Source organism: Nicotiana tabacum, chromosome 17 (assembly GCF_000715075.1).
Source record: "Nicotiana tabacum cultivar K326 chromosome 17, ASM71507v2, whole genome shotgun sequence".
Classification (NCBI taxonomy): domain Eukaryota; kingdom Viridiplantae; phylum Streptophyta; class Magnoliopsida; order Solanales; family Solanaceae; genus Nicotiana; species Nicotiana tabacum.
In genome coordinates this window covers 95,406,810-95,423,828 of record NC_134096.1, presented here as the reverse complement: position 1 = coordinate 95,423,828, position 17,019 = coordinate 95,406,810, and the positions used below count along the sequence as shown (strand labels likewise).

At 39.5% G+C, this 17,019-nt stretch overlaps 2 protein-coding genes across 2 annotated transcripts; both read left to right on the top strand.

Annotated features, from left to right (window-relative positions):
• Positions 1-13,615: 13,615 nt before the first annotated feature.
• Positions 13,616-14,152, top strand: LOC107790136 (zinc finger BED domain-containing protein DAYSLEEPER-like). The gene has a single exon (XM_016612042.1). It carries the CDS (start codon positions 13,616-13,618, stop codon positions 14,150-14,152), a length of 537 nt encoding a protein of 178 aa, XP_016467528.1.
• Positions 14,153-14,330: 178 nt separating this feature from the next.
• Positions 14,331-15,458, top strand: LOC142171982 (zinc finger BED domain-containing protein RICESLEEPER 2-like). The gene has a single exon (XM_075235725.1). It carries the CDS (start codon positions 14,331-14,333, stop codon positions 15,456-15,458), a length of 1,128 nt encoding a protein of 375 aa, XP_075091826.1.
• The last annotated feature ends 1,561 nt before the right edge of the window (positions 15,459-17,019 follow it).

The following is a 17,019-nucleotide window of genomic DNA, read 5'->3' as shown; positions in this document are numbered from 1 at the left end:
CTATACCAGAGTGAAAATGGGAACACATTACTATGGACTTTGTAGTTAGGTTGTCGCAGACCCTGCAGAAGTTTGATGCAGTTTGGGTCATTATCGACAGGTTGACCAAGTCGGCACACTTCATTCCGGTTGTGACTACGTATTCTTCAGAGAGGTTGGCCCAGATTTATATTCAGGAGATAGTTTGGTTGCATGGTGTGCCAATTTCCATCATATCAGATAGAGGTTCTTAGTTTACTTCACATTTTTGGAGAGCAGTACAGAGTGAATTGGGGACCCGTGTAGAGCTCAGCACAGCATTTCATCTGCTGACCGACGGGAAGTCGGAGCGAATAATTCAGATTTTAGAGGATATGCTCAGGGCATGTGTGATTGACTTCGGAGGTCAGTGGGATCGTTTCTTGCCTTTGGACGAGTTTGCTTATAACAACAGTTACCAATCCAGCATCGAGATGGCTCCATTTGAGGTTTTATATGGTCAGCGGTGTCGTTCGCCCATCGGATGGTTTGAGCCCGTCGAGGCTAAGTTATATGGTACTGATTTAGTGAAGGATGCGTTGGAAAAGGTGAAGTTGATTCAGGAGCGACTTCATACAGCACAGTCCAGACAGAAGAGTTATGGTGGGTGAAAACGTTCTCTTAAAGGTTTCGCCGATGAAGGGAATCATGAGATTCAGGAAGAAGGGCAAGTTGAGCCCAAGGTTTATAGGCCTATTTGAGATGTTGAGACGAGTTGGGGAGGTTGCTTACGAGCTTGATTTGCCTCCCAGTCTATCATGAGTTCATCCGGTTTTCCATGTATCTATGCTCCGGAGGTATCATGTCGACTTGTCACATGTGTTAGACTTCAGCACAGTTCAGCTAGATGAGAGCTTGGGCAATGAAGAGGAACCAATTGCCATTGTTGATAGGAAGGTTCGCCAGTTGAGGTCCAAGAAGATTTATGTTGTAAAAGCTCAGTGGAGGGGCCAACCAGTCGAGGAAGTGACTTGGCAGGCCGAGGAGGACATGCAGAGAAGATATCCACACTTATTCAGCACTCCAGGTATGATTTTAAACTCGTTCGAGAACTAACATTTGTCTAACAGGTGGAGAATATAATGACTGAACCGGTTGTTTTGCCTTCTAGAACCTTGTTCCCCTAAATAAGGCTCCCCGTATGTGCTTTTACTATTTTATGACTTGCGGGAATGGTTAGTTCGGGATTTGGAAGAGTTCGGGTTAGAATCGGAACATTTGGTTCCTTAGTTGGCTTTAAAAAGGCTAAGTTTAACTTCGGTCAACATTTTGAGAAAACGACCTTAGAATCAGAATTTGACGGTCCCAATAGGTTTGTATGATGATTTTGAACTTGGGCGTATGTTTGAATCGGATTTTGGACAACTTGGGAGCGTTTCGGTGTTTAATAGTGGAAGTTAGCTATTTGAAAGCTTAAAGTTAATTAAATTTGGTTTGGAGAAGGTTTTGGAGGAATCGAGGTCTGTTTGAAATTCCGAGCCTGGGACTAGTTGCGTATGGTTATTTAAGACTTTCACGCAAAAAATTGGTGTCATTCCGAGTAGTTTAAGTATGCTTCGGCGCGTTCGGAGTAAGTTTGAAGAATTTGAAATTTCTAAGTTGAATCAATTTGGTTTGAGGCATGATTTTTAGTTTTGATATTGTTTTACACGTTCCGAGGGTTTGAGCGAGTCCGTTTTATGATTTCAAACTTGTTGGTATATTCGGGAGGGGCCTCGGGGGCCTCGGGTGTTAAACGGATGAGGCTCGGACCAAGTTTGTACTTGGAAGCAATAATTGGAGCTTCCAGCTTCTAGTGCAATCGCACCTGTGCTTGGAGAGCCGCAGGTGCGAGCTCGCAGATGCAAGCCACGAGCCGCAGGTGCGGACTAGTGAAGGCATGCCCAGCAACCGCAGGTGCAGAATATTTGGTGCACCTGCGAGCGCACAGGTGCGAGGGCAGTGGCGTAGAATCGGGGGAAATGCGAAGGCGCAAAGAATGTCTCGCACCTGCGGACGCGCAGAAGCAGCCTCTTGTCCGTGGGTGCGGAGCCAGGCCAAGTGGGGGGAACTGACGCCTGCGTGGATTCTTCTGCAGGTGTGGAGCCGGAGGTGTGGCTAGCTCTCCGCAGGTGCGAAAATCGCAGGAGGCAGAACCTGCATTTAAGTCCGGAGTTGCGTATATTTAGCTTATTTTGCTTCATGTTTGGGCGATTTTCGAACTTCTTCAGAGGAGTATTCACCTAGAAACTTGGAGGTAAGTTAATTATACCTATTGTGAGTTAAATACATAGATTATGGGTAGATTATAATATGTAAATTGTGGAAATCAAGGGTTTAGATGAAAAAACTAGGTTTTGAAAAAAATGAGATTTTAACCACGCAAATGGCTATGGAATGGGATGAAAATTGTATATTTTTGTTCTTGCGATTATGGGTAACGATTTTCCCTGAAGAATTTTGGAATCCGAGCACGTGGACCCGGGGTGAATTTTAGAAATTTTACCAATTTGGGTTGGGTAATTAATCTAATAGTCCAATTTCAAATTATTGAGCATGTATTGATTAAATTATATAACATTGGATAGTTTCGGATTTTTTGGCACCGAATTGAGGCTTTAAGGCGATATTGTGATCGGGAAGTGAACTTTGAGACAAGGTAAGTCTCTTGTCTAACCTTGTAAGAGGGAATATTTGCCTGTTAAGAAAATATTAATAATGATCACATAAATTGTGTTTGTTTAAATATTTTTATTTTAATATTATTGACCCATAGTGAGTGTCAAAGTCGACCTCTCATCACTACTTCCTCGAGATTAGACTTGATACTTACTGGGTACACATTATTTACGGATTCATACTACAATTGTTGCACTTTTTGTGCAGGATCTGAGACAGAACTTTAGGCAGTCCTACCGGTGCGCACCCACGTTATCTCGATGCCTAGTGGTGAGCTATTTTTCCTGAGCCGTTCCGTAGCACCTAGTGTCTCCATTTGTATTTGTATTCTGTCTATTTTATGTTCAGATAGTATTTTGGATTTTGTATAATCTACTAGATGCTCATACTCTTGTGACACCAGGTCTTGGCACATACACTAGTAGAATTATGGTCTTGAAATTATTATTTTGGAATTTTATCTAATTAGATTTTCTATTTTTCTTAAACCTTGCTAGTAAGGGAAGTTAATTACATCGGAAAAATTTATTAAAAGAGGGAATATATGTAAATTTACTAGTTGGCTTGCCTAGCGGTGATGTTGGGTGCCATCACGACCTATAGGTGAAATTGGGTCGTGATAATCAAGAATATAAACATTTCCATACCTTTTCCTGGAAGAATAATTTTACCTGTTTCATCCTCAATGGCACATCCTGTTTTCTTGAATTTTACTTCATATCCCGAATCACATAGTTGACTTATACTCAAAAGATTGGAGTTGAGTCTATCTACAAGATATACCTCTGTAATATCACAATTATTTCCGAATGGAAATGTACCGGTACTAACTATCTTTCCTTTTGCAACTACTTTCATCTGCCAAGTGGTAGGTAAACTCCTTAGAATTTTTCGAACTTGATCACCACTTGAATAGGGTTTACCAAAAGCTTTCAGATCGCTAATGATTTTGCTGAATCTTGCGAACATTTCCTCAATGGATTCTCCTTCTTTCATCTGGAAGAGTTCATAGTCATGAACCAACATGTTTATCCGAGTTTCTTTCACTTTGCTGGTTCCTTCATAGGTGACCTCCAATTTGTCCCCCACATTTCTTTAGTCGTATCACCACTTGAAATCTTCTCATACTCTTCTCCACGTATAGAGTTATACAACAAGTTTCGTGCCTTAGCATTAACCTAAATGACCATTATTTGTTCGTGTGTGTATTTATCTACATCTTCAGGATCAACGGGTGGTTGAGCTGCTGCTAGTAGTGGATAGTTTTCCTTTTTTATAACATGTCATACTTTCACATCATAAGATTTTGCATAGATTTTCATTCGCACTTTCCAGTGAGAAAAGTGTTGTCCATTATAGTATGGTGGCCTGACTTCTGACGTTCCCTCTTGAAAGAGTGCTCCAACAGTTATTTGATTGGCCGTGATCTTTTCTCACAAGCGGTTAAGCAAAAGTGTGAGACCGGCTCTGATACTAATTGAAAGTGCAAGAGGGGGTGAATTGTAATTTTTCTTTTCTTTTTCAAGGTAGTCGACTAATTTGAGTTCTAGTCGACTGGACTTTTCAGGACTAGAATGTAAAGATGAACTGCAGGAAGTAAATGACACATTATGTTTTTATACTTGTTCGGATTCAGAGTGAATCTTATGTCCAATCCCCTTGGGTTGCAAGGGTGATCTCTTTCAAGTATGAAGCGGCTTAGTACAGATGAGTTGATGTTGTTATACACCAACATCTTATGTCACTCATTCTTCTCTCAATAATTGATACAATGCCTCACTAGTGTTCTTTTCTCTCTCTCTCTCTCTCTCTCTCTCTCTCTCTCTCTCTCTCTCTCTCTCTCTCTCTTCTCTTCTCTTCTTTGTTACATAAGGAATCTAAAACAGACTACAATATTTTGTTTGAAGTAGAACAAAGAGACTGAAGTTGATTTGATCAAAGTATATCATTCTAAAGCTAGAGCAGTAGGTATTTATACTTCTCGAGACCTTCAAGTCTTGTACATATTTATGAAAGATTGTGAACCCAAAGGAGTTGTACTCAGACGTATTCGTAGATTGATTCTTTCCGAGATTGATTCTTCTGCAGACCTGTCTTGACTCACGGGCTTGAGTGATTTCTTCCTTAAATGAGAGAATATCCCTGTTACCAAATCCCTTGATTTATGCCTTTGATTGACGTCATTATGTGGGAGAATCTTTAGCGGATGATTTCGTGCCCATAATCTCCTTAGATTTAGATTCTTTCTATAATATCTCTTTTATTTTATTCACTTCTCTTTATAATTGATTATACATGTCTACATGTTCTATGTCAGGCTTCGAGCAAACTACACAGGCATGGTTCGTTTGACCGTTTCGTCCTTACAAATATTTCCTATCGAGACCTTGCTGCCTTGAAGTAACTTCCTCACATCAAAGCTAGCATTCGAGGGCAATACCCCCCAGTATTCTAGGTTTATTGTAAAGAAGCCTCGGATATTGTTGAATTGTTCTAATTTAGCATGATCAATGGTTGCCTCATTAAAAACCTCGTCGGAAAACCCGTTTGGGACAAAACCGATCCAAGGGAAAAAGAGTGCAACGCATGATTTCAGACCTAAAGGTTTTGTGTCGAAGAATCCATCGATGTTTCTGGTCGAACACCTGCAAGGGTTAGTTTAAAATATAAATGAAAATGGAAGGGTTCGTACCTTAGCAGTAGTATCATTTTAGGTGTAATACATTCCAATTGCTCGACCGTTGTTCGCCGTTCATCGTGCCGAGCTTATAGGATCCTTTGTTGATGATTTTGAGAACTTGGTACGGTCCTTCCTAGTTCGGACCCAGTTTTCCTTTATTATAATTTCGAGTGTTGAGGGTGACTTTTCTTAGCATCAAGTCCCCGATGTTAAAATGTCGAAGATTGTCTCTTCGATTGTAGTACCTTTCGATCCGCTGTTTATGGGCGGCCAATCGGACGAGAGCGGCTTCGCGTCTTTCGTCCAATAATTCTAGGCTCGTATTCATGGTCTTATTATTCGACTCCTCTGTTGCATATCGAAACCTGATTCTAGGTTCTCCGACCTCGATCGAGATCAGAGCTTCGGCGCCGTAAATGACGAGAACGGTATTGCTCCGGTACTGGATTTTGATGTTGTGCGGTATGCCCATAGAACCTCGGGTAGTATTTCTCTCTATTTTCCCTTGGCGTCGGTCAGTCTCTTCTTAATATTTTGGATGATGGTTTTGTTGGTCGATTCGGCTTGTCCGTTCCCGCTGGGATGATAAGGTGTTGATAGGATCCTTTTGATCTTGTGATCCTCGAGAAATTTAGTTACTTTGTTGCCGACGAATTGTTTTCCATTATCACATACAATCTCGGAGGGCATCCCGAATCGACATATGATGTGGTCCCAAATGAAGTCTATGACTTCCTTTTCTCTGGCTTTCTCGAAAGCCTGTGCTTCAACCCATTTAGAGAAATAATCAGTCATAAACAAAATAAACTGAACCTTACCTGGGGCCGGCGGGAGAGGGCCAACAATGTCCATTACTCATTTCATGAAGGGCCATGGGGACAGGACCGAGTGGAGTAGTTCCACGCGTTGATGAATCATGGGTGCATGCCTTTGGCATTTGTCGTATTTTCGAACGAACTCCCTTGCATTATTTCCCATGTCGGTCAAATAGTACCCTGCTCTGTTTACTTTGTGGACCATCGATTCGGCACCGGAATGATTTCCACAAGTGCCCTCGTGAACTTCCCATAGGATGTAGTCGGTATCTCCCGGTCCCAAACATATTGCCAACGGTCCATCAAACGTCCTTCTAAACAGTGTCCCGTCCTCGGACAAAGTGAATCGTTCTCCCTTTATGCGAAGAGCTCTCGAATCTTTTGGATCTAATGGAAGCTTCCCGTTCTTTAAGTACTCTATGTATTTGTTTCTCCAATCCCACATTAAACTTGTGGAGTTTATCTCGGCGTGACCTTCTTCGATTACCAATTTCATGAGTTGTACGATAGTCCCCGAGTTGAGTTCCTTGTATTCGACCGATGAACCTAAGTTTGCAAGAGCGTCGGCCTCGATGTTATGTAATCGAGGTACATGTTGTAAGGTACATTCATTAAATCGATGTAGAGTCATATGTAGTTTATGCAAGTACCTCTGCATTCGGTCTTCTCGGACTTCAAAAGTCCCGTTAACTTGGTTTACCACGAGGAGTGAATCACACTTAGCCTCAATGACCTCCTCTCCCAAACTTCTAGCTATTTCGAGACCTGCAATCATGGTCTCATACTCGGCCTCATTGTTAGTCAATTTGTAGTTCTGATAGACTGTCTAACTACATTACCTGTGGGTGATTTTAGTACGATGCCTTGTCCGAACCCCTTCGCGTTCAAAACACCATCCGTAAGGAGGGTCCAGACTCCCGAAGATGTACCCGATTTTATCAGTATTTCTTTTTCAACCGTGGGTACGAGGACCGGCGTAAAGTCAGCCACGAAGTCCGCAAAGATTTGAGACTTGATGGTTGTTTGGGGTCGATACTCAATATCGTACCCGCTGATTTCTATGCCCCATTTGGTCAATCAACCCGAAAGCTCGGGTTTGTGCAAAATATTTCTAAGAGGATAAGTTGTTAACAACACATATTGGATGACATTGGAAATATGGTTTTTGTTTCCTAGAGGCGCTTATTAAAGCAAGTGCTAATTTTTCTAAGTGTGGATATCTAGTTTCGGCCTCACCTAAGGTCTGACTAACATAAGAGATAGGGAATTATGTACCTTGTTCTTCTCGGATCAGAACTCCACCTACCGCTATCTCCGAGACTTCCAAGTACAGGTAAAGTTGTTCGTCCACTTTCGGAGTGTGAAGTAGCGACGGGCTCGATAAATACCACTTTAGTTCCTCCAAGGCTTGCTGGCATTCCGGAGTCTATGAAAAATTTCTCTTCTTCTTAAGCAACGAAAAGAATCAGTGGCTCCTATCTGAGGATCTCGAAATGAATCGTCCTAGCGGCTATCCGCCCCATCAGCCTATGCACGACCTTTACATTATCTACTACCGTGATATCCTCGATAGCTTTGATTTTATCGGGGTTGATTTCAATTCCTCGGTTGGACACCATGAAACCAAGAAACTTGCCCGAGCCAACCCCGAATGCACACTTTTCGGGGTTGAGCTTCATATTGTACTTCCTTAGTGTATCGAAAGTCTCCTGCAAATGCTTTAAATGGTCCTCTGCTCGCAGGGACTTAATTAATATGTCATTAATAGAAACTTCCGTTGATTTTCCTATTTGTTCTTCGAACATTCGATTTATTAGGCGTTGATAAGTTGCACCAATAGTTTTTAGACTGAATGGCATTACATTATAACAGTAGGTATCGTACTTAGTGATAAACGAGGTTTTTTCCTATTCCTCTGGGTTCATCTATATCTGGTTGTATCCGGAGAATGCATAGAGTAAACTGAGAGTCTTGTGGCTGGCCGTGGCATCGATCATATGATCGATATTAGGCAAAAGAAAAGAATCTTTGGGCATACTTTATTCAGGTCTTTATAATCTACACACATTCTAAGTTTGTTTCCCTTCTTAGGGACTACCACTATGTTTTCTAACCATTCAGGATACTTTACTTCCCGAATGGATCCTATTTTGAGAAGTTTTGTTACCTCGTCCTTGATGAAGGCATGTTTGACCTCGGACTGGGGCCTTTTTGTTTGCTTCACCGGGCGGAATTTAGGGTCCAGGCTTAGTTTGTGAGTGGTAATTTCTAGTGGAATCCCTATCATATCGAGGTGGGACCAATCAAAGCAATCCACATTAGCTTTAAGGAAATGAATAAGTTTTTTCATGAGCTCAGGGTTTAGCCCCGTGCCCAGGTATACCTTTCGTTCGGGCTAATGCTTGGCCAGTTTGACTTGTTCCAGCTCTTCGACCGTTGACTTGGTGGCGTCAGAGTCATCGGGGATTATGAAAGATCAAGGGATCCAGTAGTTGTCGTCCTCGTTGATCCCTTGCTCCTGCAAATTGGTCGAGGCCGGTATCTGTGGTTTCTATTTGGCCTCCTGCTTTTCCTTTGAACCCGATCCCCTCGTTGATGAGAATGTCGATGCTTGTATCACTTCATCGACTGCAAATATCTCCTTAGCGGCGGTTTGCTCCCCGTACACTATTTTGACTCCCTCCAATGTCGGGAACTTCAGAACTTGGTGATTGACATCTTGGTGTATTTGAATACGGGTCCCTGAGGAATATCGACCCCTCCAAAAATCATGTGGATCACGTGTTGCGGCTCTTCTTGCTCATTTTGTTTGTTTGAATATCTGTTCTTGAAGTGATTTTTAGCCCGATCGCTTAAGAATGCTCGAAGATGCCCTTCGTTGAACAAACGGGCTACCTCCTCCCTCAACTATCTGCAATCTTTTGTTCTATAACCATGAGTGCCATGATATTTGCACATTTGATTAGGATTTCTCTAGGCTGGATCAGTCTGTATAGGTCGGGGCCACCTGGTGTCTTTGATGGTCCCTATGGCCGATACAATAGCTTAGGCATCAACGTTAAAGTTGTATTCCGTTAGTCGTGGTGCTTCTTTGGGTTCGACATTTTTGTCGAAACTACTCTTAATCATGAGCCCTCGAGAGCTCTGTCCTTGATCATTTCTTCTGTCAATTCGAACGGTGTTACGTCCAGGCCCGTTATTTCTCTGATCTCCACTGTATGGCTGATATCGATTTTTGTTTAACCGTGGTTCCCAATCAATATCCTTTTTAATTCTGTCGATGGTCATGTTTGGATAAACGGACCCGGAAAGAGCCCTCAACTAGTCATCCTCTACCCTAATCTTTGACTGGTACCGATTATGTACATCGGCCCAAGTTACAGCTGGATATTCGATCAAGTTCTGCTTTAACTGTTGTGAGGCTACCGAACTTCGTATGTTTAGGCCTTGAGTGAAAGCTTGAACGGGCCCATTGTCTGTGACCGGTGGTAGATCCATTCGTTCCATTTGAAAACGAGATACAAATTCTCTTAGCATCTCGTTCTCTTTTTGCCTTACCTTGAAAAGGTCCGACTTCTTAGTTTCGACCTTTATGGCTCCGACGTGTGCTTTTACAAAAGAATTTGCAAGCACGACAAAAGAGTCGATAGAGTTAGGTGGTAAATTATGATACCATATCATTGCTCCCTTTGACAGGGTCTCCCCGAATTTCTTTATTAATACAAATTCAATCTCATCATCCTCTAGATCGTTCCCTTAAATGGCACACGTGTAAGAGGTAACACACTTGTTGGGGTCGGTCGTTCTATTATATTTAGGAATCTCGGGCATGCGAAATTTCTTGGGGATTGATTTGGGCGTTGCGCTCGGGGGGAAAGGTTTTTGTACGGAATTTTTGGAATCCAAACCCTTCAATATTGGTGGTTCCTCCGGGATATGATCAACCCTGGAGTTATAAGTTTCTACTTTCTTATCGTTTGCCTCAATCCTCTTTTCTCCTAACTCTATCTGTTTTGTCAGTTCCTCAAGCATCTTTATAATTTCGAGGTTAGTCCCCGATTCTTGTTCATTTGACCTTACTACAGCTCGCCCCGTTCTGTGGATGACTTCTTTGGGTGGACCGGACTCACGCCTGCTTGGTGCCTGGGTTTGGCTCTGCAATCGAGCTATCGCTACCTGTTGAGCTTGCAATATTTCGAAAATCATACGCAGGTTGATCTCGTTTTCTCCAATATTTTGGGTATTTTGAACTGCATATTGAGTTCCACCATGAATATTTTTTTCAGGGCCGGAATGTTGGTTAACTTCAATGGACACATGTGAGTTAACGTCAATTGGATCCATAGCCCGAGTCCCAACGGGGTCAGCAGGTGGCCTTTTGTCCCCGGGCGCCACTTTGTTATTCTCATCTTGATTACCATATTCGTAGTCAATATGTAGGGGCACTAATTGAAAGTTCGTCATTTTTAACCCGAAATCAAAGATACTTCCAAGAGCAAGTGCGAAATAGTGTGTTTTACAAAGATTTGTATCAAGTAACCACTATTATCCTTGGCCCCACGGTGGGCGCCAAACTGTTTTACCCAAAAAATAGATAGGCAATTAAATTTATACGTAGTTCTAAGGATACGTGGTATAACTTGGTATAAATTGGGAAAGATAAATAAGTGAATATCTAAATTAGCTGTAAAAGAGATGAATGCAAACCAAATGGATTAGTTAGCCAAAGCCTTCTAGTTTTATCACTTTCAAATTCAATGAAGAGCAACTAATAGAAGAACAATATGGCTAAAAATCTGAAAATAGAAGAAAGATAGTTGTTGCCTTTTATTCTATGGATCTCAATGAATCTCCATGAGTCTGTATCCATCCTTCTTCTACTAATGGTAACAACCCTTAATATAGTGGGGAAATCATTGTAAAAAATACATAGTGGGGATTCCATGATAGATTAATTAATTAGTTTCTCCTTGATTTGCGTCGTGATTTCTGTCGAAATTCTCTCCCAATTGCGGCTATAACAACTTTTTTGTTTTTTTGCTCGATCTTGATCGGTCTCTGGATCTCGAAATTGGTCTTGGCCGATATCGATCTTGATCGGTCTCTGGGGCTCGAGCTCGACAACCTAACTTCGCATCATGGCCCGATATAACAATGATGAACCTCGGACTATTACGTTTCAATCTTGATTAGTCATACGAAGGGCAAACTCGGATTTTGACCGTATACACAACTTTAATTCTTGAAAATAGTAAAGGTAGTAAAGAAAATTAATCTGCCCTAAATTTATGTGAAATGTTTTAAGAATATGTTAAAGTACATAATTGTAATTATCAAGACACTAGGGACTGGGCTATCTCTTGAGACTAATGTTTGTTTTCGAAATTTTCCAGGCCTCCGGTTGGGTCGCTTTTTCCCCCAAAGCTTTGTGAAATAAAAAGGGCAAAAGTGAAAAGATAGACCAACTCGAGCTATTAACTAATTCTATTTGAAACTCGTGTGTAGCTACATGCTTCACTTTTTCATTCTATGGAATTTCTTTTGAACGTGGGGCTCTGAGTTTGCGTGGTAAGAAAATTAGCATGATTTGCACGTAAGAGTTTCCAGGCACCAATCATTTAGTGCGAGATGGAGTAATATTCTGCGACCGAGTGTCTTGGCCACCAAGTATTTCAGGAACATATTAAAAAATACTACTACGTAATCTGGAAACGAGGGTTCATTTTTTAATTCTATTGAATTTCTTTTGTATGTCGGGCTTTGGCTTTTTCACATTATACATTGGTCATGATCTGGACTCTGCACGTTCCAATATTCATTAATCATTTAGTGCCAGATAATGTATATACTATATTCTACTAAGTATGTGCCTTGACCACGAAGTATGTGGTGGAAACATCTTAGGCTAGCTTTACCACCCTTCTTCAGTCCTAAATTAAACTTAATCATACAGGTCATGAGTTCGTGGTGGAATAGACAAAATTTATTACCCTCAATCAAAAGTCATGAGTACGAGTCTTGAAATTTAAAAAAATTCAGATAGAAAAATGCTAAGGTCGGGGCTTCCATGAAAATACCAGACATCAAGTGAAAAATCAAAAAAAATAAGTCATTCTAATATTAAATCCAAACATGTAACGATTTCCAAAACTTCTTAGCCTATATCTTAAACTTAATTTTTTTTATACTAAATCCAACATGCATGTAATGGTTGTTGATCTCTTCTTTTAGTTTAAAATAATTGATCTCTTGTTTCAATATTACAAGTGGATTGAATATAAAATTCAAGTATAGCTACATATGGTAATTTTTTAAATGTATAGCTACAAATGATAAATATTGTGCATATGTTTGCTGTGTTGCATAATTTATCACAAAATATTTTGGGCACTTTGCAAAATTAACATATATACCTTGGTTTCTCAACATATCACTATACTGTTTTTTTCTTTTAATTTTCATTTTAGGACTACTGAATTTAACTTTTACTTAGGGGTCGTTCGGCTGAAGGTAATAGAAAAATTGATTCCTTACCCAAAATTTTGCATAAGTTAATACAGTATTTGACTGGCTAAATTGGTAAAAATAATCGCTGGAATTGGACCATAATGTACCACTTGAATTTACAATAAAAGAGGTAATAAAGCTTGGCTATGAAGTTTCCACTCTAATGCTTGGCTAATACTGTATGCTAGGGGTGTTCAAAACCGAACCGAAATCGAAAACCGAACCGCAAAAATGGCTTAATGGCTTATTGGTATCGGGTTAACGGCTTAATGGATGGGGAACGGATTGAAATATTTTTATTAACGGCTTATCGGTTTGGGGACGGATTATTCAATTTTCTTAACGGATAATCCGTTAACCCGTTAAGAATATATATATAATATGTATATAAAATAAGTAATAAAAATCTCTTTCTTATCGTGGGCCGTGGCATTATACAAGCAAAAGTGTTAAAACTTAAAAGTGTTTCTTTGCTGTCCACTTGTCCAGTACCCTTCTTTATCAATACTGCAAAAGTTTTAAAACTTAAAGTGTTTCTTTACAGTTGTCCACTTGTCCAATACCCTTCTTTATCAATACTCTATTAGGCATTCAGATTTGAGACATTAGAAAAAGAAACCCTAACATCTAAAAGTGCTAATTTCAGTATTACACCCAGGCCCCAGCAGCCAGAGCAGCATACTCACTGTCTCCCTCTCGCTAACTCGACTCTCTATCTCGCCTCTCCCTCTCGCCAACTCGCTAACTCGTCGTCTCGCCTCTCCCTGTCGCCATAGCTAGAGCCCAGAGCAGCAGATGGTAAGTTTCTTTTCTTGTTGAAATTCCAACTGTTGCCTTGTGCTGTTTTGAGATCGATTTTGACAGTTTCTGTTTAAATATCTGTTAAGGAAATAGTTATTTTTATTTCTTTTCTTTTCTTGTTGTAGTGACTCATAGCATGGCTGAAAATATACAAAGTGATAAGATGATGGGTGAAAGTGGGGCTTCTAATTCAAATGCAATAAGCCAATCTGAAACAACGGAGTCAAATATAATCAAAAAAAGGAAAAAAAGGTCTATTGTGTGGGATCATTTTACAGAAATTATTACTTCTGAAGGGAGTACAAAAGCAAAATGTGACTATTGCTTTATTGAGTATTATTTTAAGACCAAAGACGGTACGTCGACACTTCTTTCTCATATGTTTAAATGTCCTAAACGCCCTGCTATTGTTGATAAAAAACAATCAAATTTAGGTTTTCAATCTGTTCCGGGAGGTTGTCAGGGTGACATAGCTGTTGTTACTTGGAAATTTGATCAAGAAGAGTGTAGGAAGGCGTTATGTCGTATGGTAATAGTTGATGAGCTTCCTTTCAGCTTTGTTGAGAAAGAAGGTTTTAGAGACTTTATGAAAGTTGCGAAACCTTATTTTCGGATCCCTTCCCGTAGTACTGTAACTAGGGATTGTTTTGATCTTTTTAATGAAGAAAAGTAAAAGTTGAAGAGGTCTTTTATAGAAACGAAACAAAGAGTATATATTACCACTGATACCTGGACTTCTATACAAAGAATTAATTATATGTGTATCACTGCTCATTGGATTGATAGTGAATGGAATATGCATAAAAGAATAATTAATTTTTTGTCCTATTGTTAGTCATAAAGGAGAAGATATGGCAAATGGTATTCGTAGGTGCTTACGTGAGTGGGGGATAAATAAGATCTTCACTGTCATAGTTGATAATGCAAGCTCCAATGATGTGACAGTAAAAGAATTGTCTAAGAAATTAACAAAAATGGGAACTAATTTGATGAACGGTAATCACCTTCACGTGAGATGTATGGCTCACATCATGAATCTTGTGGTCCAGGATGGTTTAAAAGAATCTTCAGTGTCTATTGAACGTGTTAGGCATGCAGTGAGATATGTTAGGCAGTCTCCTGCGAGGTTGAAGAGGTTTCAAGAATATTTTGATGATGAACAACTCAATTGTAAAAAAACTTTGTGCTTGGATGTTCCAACTAGGTGGAATTCCACCGACTTGATGTTGCGTAGGGCTGTTGAATTTGAAAGTATATTTTCACACTATGCATCTAGTGAAATTGGCCTAAGACATTATCTTAAGCATTCTTATATTGAAGTTGGAATTCCTACAGATGAACTTTTGAGCAGTGATTGGGAGAATGTAAAAAGAATTACAAAGTTTCTTAAAATCTTCTATCTTCTTACTTTGAAAATATCTGGATCACGTTATGTTACATCGAATATTCATTTTCTTGAAATTTGTGCGGTTGCTGTTTATTTGAAGCAATTGATAGCAAATGAAGATACAGTTTTAAGTGAAATGGCAAAGAAGATGAAGGAAAAGTTTAATAAGTATTGGGGTGATCCAGGAAAAATGAACAAGATAATTTTCATCGCATGTATTTTGGATCCACGTTACAAGCTCGAATCAGTTAGTTATGCACTTGTAAAGATGTTTGGTGAAGATCCGGGGACAACTATACAAGCAGAAGTGAAGAAGTACATGACTTCATTATTTTGTGAGTATGTAAAGTCCAGCTCAAAAGGTGTCGTGCTTGCTTCATCTTCAGATTGTTCTTCATTGGACACTTCTACTTCCGGGCTTTCTGACAATCAAGTAAGCACCCAAAATACAGGACTTTTAGAATCACTAATGCAAGATATAAAAAAATATAAAAGTGGGAGTGGAGGTGTGGATACTAAAACAGAGTTAGATAAATATTTTGGTGAAGAAACTGAGGATGACTCTAAAGAATTTGATGTTCTTCTCTGGTGAAAATTGAACTAAGCTAGATTTCCTGTTCTTGCGGAGATGGCTCGTGATGTATTAGCGGTTCCGGTTTCAAGCGTGGCATCCGAATGTACGTTTAGTACGGGAGGACGTCTTCTTGATTCATTTAGGAGTTCATTAACTCCTAAATTGGTGCAAGCTCTAGTGTGTCTTCAAGATTGGCTTCGAAATAAAAAATTAAAACAACATGTTAGTGTTGAGGAAGATATTGATAAAATCGAGCAGCTTGAACAAGGTAATAATATTGTTACTATATTTGTTGTATATAAGTATTGTGGATATGCTTATATTTATCACATGACTCATTATTTTAATTTGTTTTCTTCAGATTTAGCTAACGATGGAAAAGACCCTTCCGTAATTGACATATAGTATTAATATATCTGGTAAGAATTCAAATTGTAATGCAATGTTAATTAATATGTTAATATATTAACAACAAAAAAGGTAATAAAGCTTGGCTATGAAGTTTCCACTCTAATGCTTGCCTAACACTGTATGCTACTCGGTAAATGAAAACAAGAAGCATGTTAGTTCCACACGAGTCTTTCGAAAGTGCCGGACTTTAGTACTAATTTATTTATTTAATAGCTGTAGTTTTCACTTTAATACTAAATTAATAGCTGGAGTTTGACACTTGGACTATTTTTGACTTTATTATAGTCTTTTTCTCGAGAGTTGTTGGAGAAAAGCGATCCCCAACGAAAGTCTAGGGAAACATCCAACAAATATTACACATTATCTTTTTGTTTTTTTGTTAACATATACTAACCCCAATCCCCACACTAACCCAAACCCTTGAACGTTTTTTAATATATTAAACTAAATTAGAAACATGAAAACAGGGTAATTAACATACTACAATTGGCTCAATTTATATTGATAGCGTGAAAAGCCGTAAAAACGGTAAGCATATATATAAAACTTAAATTTGGAAAATTAACATTTAATTTGATACAACAACTTTGTATATGGATAAAATCGAGCTCCATGCTTGGTCGAGCATCTGGAACAGTAGACCAGGCTCGCCACATCTACAAGAGATCGAAGTTACAAATGAAACCGAGCTCGATATCGAGGTTCGAAGTTCGACAAGACCATCAGATTTGCCCTCGAGTTTACCGAGGGCACGACCGATCCTGCTTCTAACGGCCTCGAAGAAAAGTTTCACCAGCTCATCCGACAAGGATCCGTGACTCTCACCATTAACCAATCATTATGGCAGAAATTACGGAATTAAGTCAAAAAAGGAGCCAACGGTCTACATAATTTCTTATAAAATAATGTCTTAAAAGCTTATCTTCCCAAATATATAGAGGGAACTTAATAATTGAGGGGACACATTATAACATACTTCAAAGAGCAGCATACCATTTTTTCATCTTTGTTCATATTATTCTGGCTTCAATAACAACACATCTAGATTCGAAGAAAGTTAACCATACGAGGCTTAAGTTGTTCAATCTGCATGGTTTGTATTTATTTGTTCTTCCATATTAAATCTGATTTCTAGCTTTGTATCAAATTAGATCACGTATCCTTAAAA